The 11,245-nt window shown below is 36.8% G+C and overlaps 1 protein-coding gene across 1 annotated transcript; it reads right to left on the minus strand.

Annotated features, from left to right (window-relative positions):
• Window positions 1–291: 291 nt before the first annotated feature.
• On the minus strand, window positions 292–10,781 carry LOC104887054 (COP9 signalosome complex subunit 8). The gene is made up of 5 exons (XM_010671637.4): window positions 10,541–10,781; window positions 10,393–10,472; window positions 9,896–10,077; window positions 2,565–2,672; window positions 292–676 (listed from the first exon to the last, which is right to left on the minus strand). Exons 1-5 carry the CDS (start codon window positions 10,640–10,642, stop codon window positions 537–539), a joined length of 612 nt encoding a protein of 203 aa, XP_010669939.1. The 5' UTR covers window positions 10,643–10,781; the 3' UTR covers window positions 292–536.
• Between the last annotated feature and the right edge of the window lie 464 nt (window positions 10,782–11,245).

The raw sequence follows: 11,245 nt of genomic DNA on the forward strand, positions 1-11,245 counted from the left end.
AACAAAACCTATTTTCACTAAAAATTAGACTTAAAAACGAAAATTTATTTGAATTAAACATTTGCTCATCAAATATAAAACTTATTTTTCACGTAAAATAAAACATGTTTTTCGCCGACATGTAAGCTTTAAACGAAGATTTGTTGAAATAGAACATTTGCTTATCGAAAATAGAGCATATTCTTCGCTGAAAAATAAGCTTAAAACGAACATTTATTGAAATAGAACATTTGCTTATCGAAAATAGAACAATTTTCACAAAGTATAGAACATATTTATTGCTGAAAAATATGCTTAAAACGAACATTTGTTAAAATAAAATATTTGGTCATCGAAAATGGAACATAATGTACTGGGTGCACGTTGCACCGTGTGCACCTTGCTCCTGGGAGTACAGTAAATTTTTCACCATTATCAATGCAATAATCAAGCTAGATTCTCAAACCATTACTAGAGTAGAATAATCCATGTTTGTCGCCTATCTTAACAAATTGTTGGATAAAGGGAGAGTCCGATTTCTGCTCAGTGTTTATCAGCTAATGTTCGAGGTGGAAAACGTATTCAGTCAGGCGTTGCAGTTTACTGGGATCCAATTTCTGCTCTGCTACTATATCTTGCTTTTTCACAGTAAACATTCTGGCAGCAGAGTCCAAACTCCAACCCTCCTGCAAAACATCTACATATACGAAAAAAAGAAATCATGTCAGAGACAAATATGCAGAACATCGAAACTAAATAAAACAAGCTCCCCACGTCATTAAACAAGAATGTTGTGCACCGTATTCTCATCATCCCTGAAGCAACTTCACTATTACATAAATTTGATTAGGTTCACAGGTTTTTAAAAATTTTCTATCATAAAAACCTTAGCATTAATTTGAATTACAACTCAACGCTTCTTGGATACACTCAACACCACTTTCATAGGCATATTTTGGATCATCAGAAAAGCCGCAATTGCAAAATGTTTGATAATGTGATCTTGGCACTATGCAGTAACTACATGGTACTTTCCCACATATCCTGCAACTTTTGATTAACAAGACAAAGTATATGTGATATCAAAAAACTTTTTGGCAGGTAAAGTCCATATAAAGTGTTAGAGAGCTGCACTACACCAATGCTGTGTGCATGGAGTACTGCAAAAGCTAGATTATCAAATCCAAACTTCCTGACCTAACTTCAAAGACAGTTGTTTTGAGCATATAGGCAAATCCTCTTATGTAATTATTAGCCGGTTCAGCAGCATTTACCTTTCCTAATCAGCAGGTGGGAAATATACACTTCAGCTTAGGAAAAATGCAGCTTGCTAAGTTACCTGGACACTTATGTCTAAAGAAAGTCGCCTGTAAATTTAAAGATCTATCTATTGTGTCAATCTACTATAACCCAAAAGTTGTGTACTCCAATCTTGGGGGCAATACTCTATTCCAAATAAACCAGCTGATGTGAAAAAGATAAATCTTTCTAGTCGAGGGTATGTGAATATTCAGCCCCTCGTATTGCAATTTGAATGACTAAGCAAAGCTATTAGATATTCTGACAAACTAATTGACTAAAGCTGAAAAATAAGCAGATACATAGCCAGTCAGAGTTACTCGCTACCCACAACTCTTAAATAGTGCGTAACCTACTCTAATTTAATCTGAAAAATTAAGCAATCCTAAAAGCCCACAAGGAAAACACAAACTCCCAAAATATTGCCTACAGGCTTCTAGAGAGCAATTTCCTTCGATAAGTTTTCGGAGGTCTAGAGAACTCAAATAGAATTTCATTTTTTTTTTCGTACTGCTATAATGCAGACAAGTAAAATGATACCTTTTATTTGCCATGAACCAATCGAAGTTTAGTAAAATTAATAAAGGGTTTAAAAAATTTGATGCCATGAGCCAGAAATAATAATAAATAAAACATCACAAAGTCAAACAAAATGCTGCTATTGCTGAATGATATACAAATAGTAACAAAAAGATACCAGACATACATCAGAGACTGCACAAATAATTCCAAATGGGACTAACATAAAAGAACAGATAATATGTTCTTAAGCAAAATAAATTGTCATGTGGATATTAGTAGATTAGTTTCGGTGTGTATTTCAAGACATAAATTTTGTTGACAATCATGGTCAAAATTGTGCATTGGAGACCATGAAAAGGCAAGTGGAATAGCTAAAAAAAATGGAGTATGAAAAAATCCACTATCACAATACAATATTTCCCCGACTTTTGATCACATAAATAAGAGTTCCTTGGTGTAAACTTTTGGTGAAGAGGTCTCACTGATGACATCAAGGAGCTAATAGAAAGAATGAGCTTTAGGCTAGGCTCCCAGTTGTTAAATTAACGCAAAAGACATTTCACCAAGACTCTGTCATGTCCACAGGACCTCTAAACTAACCTTGATTGAAAATGGACAAGGCTCCATTCGGACCTCCTTAATAACCCATCACGAATTATTTATTGTACTTCTCTTTTTATTTGTATTATAAACCTGTAGGCAAGAAAATAAGGCTTTGCCTTTTATTGATGGATCTACTAGTCATATGAGATGAATGTACTTACAGTTCGTCACATCTTCTTCACTCATACCCAAATAGAGTGCTGTATCGTGAACACTAATGGTAGAGTAAGCAGCAACCAGCAGCTGAAATATCTTCTTAGTATAATTATCTACAAGAAAAAAATTGAAAAAAAAAAAAAAACTTGAATGAGCACGCAAACATGTTATATCAATTGTACATCATAAAGCACCTGAACCTGCAATGACAACATACCATTTGAAAGCATAAGGCAAAGCAAGTGAAAGTAACTAAAAGAAGGTCAACTTTGATCTGCTCAAAATTTATTTTCCATCGTCTCCTCTTTTTCCCATTTTCAATTATTCAGGTTTGAAAGAAGGGGCACAATTACAATTTAATTGAAGGCAAGTTGGTATGATATAGATACATCCAAGTCCACTGGAAGACCAGAATAGTAGCATCGTGCACCATAGGAAAGCATACCATTAGCCTAGCTCCCCCTAATGGCAATGCCTGTCTAAACCAAAGTTTAATGGACCTAGGGAGGGGTTTGATTTACGCAACCTATGTTACTGTTAATCCGACTTGACATTTTTGGTGCCGCAACCACACGACAAAGATCAGCATAAGAAGATTATTCAGCGCAACCGTAAAAAAAAAAAAAAAAAGGAAGATTAGAAGAGGGAGTAATGAAAAGATAAAGATGAGAAAAGGGAGGAGCTAGGAAAGTAAGGAACATCAAAGATAAAAGAGATTGGACAAAAGACATTATATGTTAATACTTGATTTTTCAGTTACCTGCCAAGGACTTGGTGTCACTAGGATCCTATATGTTATCATAAACTATGTTGCAGGCTAGAGACCTGGAAAACCTCAAGAATTACTCAGAACCTATGTAAGTATGTATATTGAATAAAACACAGCGCAAGACTGCAATTTAACATTGAAACTACTAGAATAATCCTAAAAAGCTACACATTTAAAAACCAACGGATGTAGAAAAATCATTGCTATCAGCGGAAGTCTAAACTTCATGAGAGTGAATTTGTTCTTCTCTTGCTCTTCATTTTATGTGATCTCTTACTTAATGAGTAATCAGGAGGTCAAGCTTCACCCTACAAGTGTTCTCTTATAATGATTCTGCATATAACACATCCATGTCAAATTAAAATCAAAATGCTAATGTTTTACACTTATGGTTTGATTGACTTATTAATCTTAATGCTAGATTTGGTCTTCCACAGTCATTCAGTGATTACAATCTTCAGTCCCTTGAAGATCACATCCTCTTTTTATATATCATTCATCATTTTTGGCTTCAGTAATTTCAATTGCTCATCTGATGAAGAAACGTGTTTTTCCAAAAGTATATCTGACTCCTATATGCTGAACTTAAGAACTGTGGACTAAAGACGAGAAATCTTTGCAAGGTAACTTCTAAAATTTGCCAAAACCCCCATTTCATATCGTTTCTCATAAATTTCATGTATATGTTTTCTCCTTTTATCTTTTACGGAATTCAAATGTTAGGTTTCATCTTTATTAAGCGCATTTTAGTCTTAACTGTAGAGCCTTTTCAATTAACACTTACAAATATAGCAAGTTGGTTCAGTAATAAAATTATCTCTGGCGAGTCCAACCCTACTTAGTACTTAGACAGCATAGAGAAACTATCATCTAGAAATGACACTAGAAATGCTTCTGGGAATTTTTTCCCTAATGCCAATAGAAATGCCCTATAACAATGAGCTTATGGAAATCATAGTTATCATAAACTCTTGACTTATCAAATAGTGCAAGCTTAGTTTTAAAAGGCGCAAGGCACACCGAGGCGCGAGGCGCAAGGCAAAGGGAGACACGAGGCACGAGGGGAAGGCGCACGCATCTCATATACGAGGCGCACCTTTGGTGCCAAAATCCTTAATAATTAATCATAGAACAAATTTTATACTCAAAAGAACATAATATTAGAAAAATAAATAAGCTATTATAATTTTTTAAACGGTTTTTTCACCAGGTGAGGTTTCATGAAATGCACGAGGTACCCTCGTTTCAAAAATGCACCAGATGCCCTTGTGATTTACATAAAATGCACCAAGTACCCTTACTGACTAACGGTGTTAAGTTTCCGTTAGTTTTAGGGTTAATTAACCTCTCTAACCCTCATTATCCTTAATTAACTAACTAAACCTTAACTTCTAACCCTAACTTCAAATCCTAACCTAACCTTAACTCCCTAAATTCAAACCCTACCACCACCACCACCACCCCACCACCTCCCCCTCCCCCACCCCCACCCCCCACAGCCCCCTCCCTCGTCGATTTCCCCAACCCACCCTCTACAGCAGCCCCCACCCCCGTTCCCCCACCCCTCGCAGCATCCCCCCACCACCATTCCCCCACCCCGTTGATTTTCGTCAAATTCCCCCCACCCATCAATTTCCGTCGAACTCCCCCCACCCGGTCGATCTCCGTCGAATTCCCCCCACCCTTGTTCCCCCAACCCCGTCACTTTCAACCAACGACCCTCAATCACTTTTTCTTTCTCTTCAATTGTTGTGGGTCTGCTGGTGTATTTTTTACCGGGGTAGGGGAATTCGACGGGGGTGGGGGAGGTGGGGGCTACTGCGGGGGTGGGAGTGGGTGGGGAGGAGGGGGTTGCGGCGGGGGTGGGGGAGGAGGGGGCTGTTGCGGGGGTGGGGAGGAGGGGCTGGGGTATGGGGGGAGGAAGGGGGCTGTTGTGGGGGGTAGGGCAGGGGGGTTGAGGGGTTGGGTGCTGGGGTGGGGGAGGAGGGCTAGGTGGTGGGGTGGTAAGGGAGGGTTAGGGGGTTAATATTAGGATTAGGGTTTAGGGTTAGAGTTTAGGGTTAAGGTTTAGGATTAGGGGTTAATAATGGCAAAATGGTAAATAAAGTTAACGAAAAGTTAACACCGTTAGTCAGTAAGGGTACTTGGTGCATTTTATGAAAATCACAAGTGCATCTGGTGCATTTTATGAAAATCACAAGTGCATCTGGTGCATTTTTTAAACAACGAGGGTACTTGGTACATTTCATGAAAGCTTAGGGTACGTGGTGAAAAAACCGTTTTTTAAAATATAAAAGCTATTGTCCGTACTTTAGATTTGTAGTGTAAAGTTTATGATTGCCTATTTATTATATCAATGAAATTAAGGTACTTGTTTTTAAAAAAAAACTTAGTCATAGGCTAAGAAAAACTGAGGTAATGATTCAAAAAAAAAAAGTCACCGTAGAAGGAAAGGAGAGGAGAGGATAAGACAAATAAAAATAAAATAGAAAAATTAATATGGTGTGACATGAGTGAATGACCACCACAGACATAAAGTTAAAAAAAATACAAAGAAAAAGGTTGGAGAAAAGGCATAAGCCAAAAAACCTCGAAGGAAGAAAGAGAGAAATGGAAGAACGGCACAACAAAAAAAAAAGAGGAGTTCGCCCGAAGAATTCGAAGGAAAGAGAAGAAACAGAAGAAAGAAAAGAAGAGAAGGTCGTAGAGAGAAAGAGAAAAAGAGAAGAGAGAGAAAACTAACCTTGAGAGAACTTCAGTCGGCGGCCATCACCATCGGACATGGCAGACGATGCCGTTGGCCACCGGAGAAGTCTTTTTGTCAAGTACTAAACACCCAACGACCACCAATTTGTGCTATTGGTTCGCATTTCGCAAATTAGGGTTTTCCCAAAATTAGGGCTTAAAATAAGGGTTCGATTTGATAATATATCATGCAATTAACATAGGGTTTTTGCTCGAAATTAACAAATTAAAGCAAAGGTAAGGAAAGATACGAAGAAATTTTGTTATTTTTTCTCAGATGTGCTTTGTCCCTCCATCTCCCGAGCCTCTCTACCAAAAGCGACCGCCTTGCGCCTCGCCGGAGGCACATCAAGGCGCGCTGTAGTTCGCCTCACCTCGGGGATGTGTTTGCACCATTGACTGGATCCGCCTGACGCCTTGGGCACGCTTTTTAAAATTAAGCGTGCAAGAAGTACTAATTACTCTCCATAAGGTTTCCTACGTACTAGCAATTTTCTCCAAATGAATTTAATGCTCCACTAGAAATTGATGCTATTAACTTTTCACATAGTTGTACATAGTCAATTGGTGCAAACAAAGGGATACAAAAGTAGTTACGGAGACATGATCCATAACACTCGATGGAAATACTCAAGTTAAAAGTAATCCATCTCCTCATAGATGGCTTGATGATAGCTCTTACCAATTACGACAGTGAATAGAAGATTCACTAGTAGTCCTGAGCAATAGGAGTTTCCTTCATCTTTGGACGGTTCGACTGAATATGTTAAACGATAAAAAGTAGATAGCTTCTATAACATACGACTTCTTCATGTCGTATTCTACTCGGAAAATAGTCAACAATGCTCACATATAATTATTATGCTATTAAAATTCTAATATTAGAGCTTAACAGACTGTCAACAAAGATCACTTAGGAGCTTCTCCCAAAATAAGAATGTCTCTATATTTAGACTAGTCACTAGAGTCTATAGACACACAAGTGCTCCATATTAAAAAGAAAAGTAAATTACTTGAAATTTACCTCCATAAAGCTTCATAGGACAAGCTAGACGTATCTCCATTTCAAAATAATCTAAACGAACAAACCTTTGAAGTGGATGCAAAGCTTTAAAAGGCATCGAATTGACACAAGCATGAAATTTTTTGAAGCGAACCTCAGACAAATTATGCGTGAAATTGGCAAAAATATTGGATTAAAATATTTCTTGTGCAAGAGTAGATTTATGGAATGATGTCTAGTTGTCAAAGTGTAATGGACACTAGCAAGAACGATCACAGGAACTAAGCAAAACTTGGAGAGAAAGAGAGAATTATTTATTAATGAGGAAAGACTCCAAATAAAATAAAAAACAAGTAGAAAGCTTTCAAGTAGCCTTCCAAAACTCCCACTACAGCTAACTTTTCTCCAATATTTTTCATGCCCTTGTTATTCTAACACAATGTCTATTTATACTACTAGATTGGACTATTTCTCTCTAATTCTCCTGCCACCTGCTGTGCCATAATCAGCCCACTACTAGGTACTGCTCATGATGAGATGTCATCTCCCAATCATTACCTAAACATTGCTGCTCAGGTGGATTTTTTGCTGAATTTCCTTTCTTGCCCTTCAGATGGCGCCTGGTGTAGATGAATTTAACTGGGGGACTTGATCAAAAGGTCCCAGTTTTAGAAATGTTCCTATATCCTGAAGCAATGGGTGGGAAAAATCGAATAGAACTAAGATTCACCAACTAGCGGGGAATGATGATTGCAAGTCAAGAGGAAGCAAAGAAATTCTAGAGAAATAGAAGCATAATTTCGAAGACTACAAAAAAAATCTCTTTGCGACAGAAGGCGCTCTGAGGGAGAATGGATACAATCAGAGTTGGCTTGGGGATAAAGGCAAATAAAAAGAAAAGGAACAGAGGTAGGGAACGGAAGGAAAAGGCAAAATGAGGACTGAAGGAAAGAGGGTCAAGGAATAGAACAAAGAACCCAGAGAACAGACAACAAATATAGAGTACAACAGGAGGCCAAGCACCATAGGAAACCTTTAAAATATTGTTGTACAAGAATAACATACATCAGCAGAAGTTATGTAACAATGAAATTGACTTTTATCTTCTTTGAGAAATGGTTTAGTTTCACTCATATAACCTTTTTCTTTATTCTTGAGAAATGTAATAAAGCTTTAAGTACTTGAATGCTGAACAGCAAGAATAAAAACCATTAAACTGACCACGGCATTCAGGGAATGAAGAAGTGAATAGCAAAAGCTAATGATGCCCGACAATGAAAGAGTCTATCGAGATGTTGACACAGGAAAATGAAAAAAAGAAGGTATAAAGAGGAACCATTCTGGTTGCAAATCTCAGCTCAAGAAAAGCTCTATGATCTTGATTCTTATTTTAGCTGACATTTTCTTCAACCCGGAAATCTAGGGCTTATAACTTTGATCAAGAAGAAAATACACAATCGTCTTCTTGCAATGTGTGATTCAGGCATTCAGCATGGCTCATCAGAGACAATCAAAGTTAATTTGCGATTCAAACAAGTTGTATAGCATTAGAGTCTGTGTATAGTCTGTATACATACCCTTCTCTTAATATCCTCCCTTCTCTAAATATACATTTATGCAATCTATAACAGCCTAAGCAACACAAAGAACATCTACAACTTCAACTACATATCTCTTCAGCCAAAACCAGATAGTGGCAGACAACAGAAATTCTAACAACTCTCAAGAAACAGTTTCAATTTACAAACTCTCATATGATTTTTTAATAATATAGTAAAAATTTATCATTTAGCTAGGAAAAAAATGTGGAAGACATAGACAGTGAAAGGCTATCAATTTAGCAAACTTTTCAAATTCCAGAATCTGCAACCTAATGACAAGAATCTCAAGAAAGGCCGATACATCTTATCCACATGTCCAATCATCTTATCCAGCACCACTTCAACCATATCTTTCTCAATCTTTTATTAATCATAGAGAAAACATGCATCCCTCCATAAATTAAAAAAGAAATTAACACTATTAACAAATTATATGCTCCAAACTATTAAAAGAACATCTTAGAGTATGCTCAAGATTAAGGATAAAGTAAACCAAAAGACAGAAAACTTAAATGACACGGATAACAAGAGGAAAAGAAACAGAATATTACGTCATTAAAAGAACCCTACTGTACAAAGACAAGTATCTGGAAAAGAAAGGCCATACTATAAGATTCAAAATAGTATACACATCAATCTACTGAACCTGACTTTCAAGCTGAATATTATTAAGAAATTACAACCATAAGAGAGGATTGCTTTAGGGAGAAAAAGAAGCTGACTTCCATGCTTCTTCCAAGTAGTGGCCTCTTTGTACAAGAAAAAGCGCACTCTCATCCATCAAGAACCACTAAGAACCAGATATTTTGTGTATTCACGTCCAAAACTACCTTCTATCCCTGATCTATACAGCTTAACATCCAATAACAGCAACAAAGTATCCACCTCACCTAACTAGTTGAGACTACTAGTAGAGAGCTTCTGAGTGAGAAACAAATATTTGATACATGCACTACTTGCATATATTAGTGGGCATTGTTGGTAATTTTTGTGAAAAGAACTTCCCGAACACCCCCTATTTTTCTAGGAAATACCCAAGAAGCACGTCAGTTTCTCCAAACTTACAAAAATTGCAACCGCAATATGCACTTTTTGCATATATCCAATATAAATTCGGCAAAACTCTAAACATAGTTTCTCAAACACCCATTAACTAAAAGCAATTTGGGCATGACTCCTTGAATACATCAAACACATAAAGGCAAGTAAAAGACTAACCTAAAAAGGCAGCTATAAGGGGTTTAATTTGAGGGCTCCAATCAAAAGAGCGAACAGCTTCATAAACTCCAGCATAATCCCTTTTCCAAAGCTTCTGACCAATACACCAAATTGCGACTACTTCCGGCTGATTCTCTTTCACTGCTGATGGTATAGATTTCCATAAAAATCTAGCGCTATTACTGTAAATAAAACATGAGTCAACTAAAAGATAGACAAGGGTTTCTCAATAACAACAACAACAACAATAGAGGTGGTATATTTAGCAAAAACAATAGTACCATGATTACAAGAGGTAGTATATTTATATATTAAAAAAAGGTAGTATATAAAAACCCAGCATAGGACGAAATTATACAGATATTATCACAAGAATGTTTTTGGTTCCAAAATATATACTACTGTCCTTGATTGATTATCTGAAAAAAAAAAAAAAAAAAACAGGGCAAAGGTGGAATAAGATTTAATGAAATAAAGAAAATTACGCGTAAACTCACATGTCGGCGGCATAAATGTGGCCGAGTAGATGAATTGAGTACGGCCAATCGTTCTGGAAAGCGACGCCCTCAGCAGAAACCTGAGACAGAGAAAAATGTTAAGAGGTTTTGTTTGGGAATGTGGTATGAGAGAGAAGAGAAAGTATACCTGAAGCATCAAGTTGTCACAGATATCAGCGATCTTATCGTAGGATTTTGAAGCAATTGCGTCGCCAAGTAAAGAGAAATCCATGCTCGTTAACTCCTCCATCTTCTAAAGTTTTAAGAGGAGAGTCAGGACTCAAGAGTGAGTTGAGGAAGATGAAGAGATCGGCGAATACTATAATTGAAGCAACAATTCTTAAATTCTCTCCTTTACAAAACTCTTAAACCAAAAAAATTGGGAGGATTCCCCTAAAAAAAAAAATGGTAGGATAATTAAAATAATTTACGAAATTTTCACCATATATCCCTTAGTAATTTGTTTTTTGGAAAATTTGTCATAAATAATCTTTACACTACAAAATTTTTCGAAAAACAAACTTTAAAAAAAAAACTGACAACATAAAACCTTATAAAATATTTTTTTTGCGAGGAACAACCTTGACCCATCTTTAGGACATTTACCAAGTATTTTGCGGCTTCGACTCACTAAAAATCAAACATGGCAAGGCACTTAACTCACGTTTCTTATGTTTCAACTCGATTTCGTTCCCTTCATATACTGATGAAGTCAACACCGGAAAATACTTGGTCAATGTCGAAAAATGAAGAAAAACAGGGTTGAAACATAAGAGATGCAGTTCACATGCACTTCACATGTTTGGTTTTAGCGAGTCAACCCTGAAAAATGCTTGGTCAATGCCGGGAAATG

Source organism: Beta vulgaris, chromosome 2 (assembly GCF_026745355.1).
Source record: "Beta vulgaris subsp. vulgaris cultivar EL10 chromosome 2, EL10.2, whole genome shotgun sequence".
NCBI lineage: Eukaryota > Viridiplantae > Streptophyta > Magnoliopsida > Caryophyllales > Amaranthaceae > Beta > Beta vulgaris.

Bases quoted from the DNA above. Each gene is read 5' to 3' on its own strand.
- LOC104887054 (XM_010671637.4), bottom strand. From the start codon at position 10,642: ATGGAGGAGTTAACGAGCATGGATTTCTCTTTACTTGGCGACGCAATT. The intron at 10,078-10,392 runs GTGAGTTTACGC...TTTTATTTACAG, and splicing joins CACATTTATGCCGCCGACAT to TAATAGCGCTAGATTTTTAT. The intron at 677-2,564 runs GTAAGTACATTC...TCGTATATGTAG, and splicing joins TGAAGAAGATGTGACGAACT to ATGTTTTGCAGGAGGGTTGG.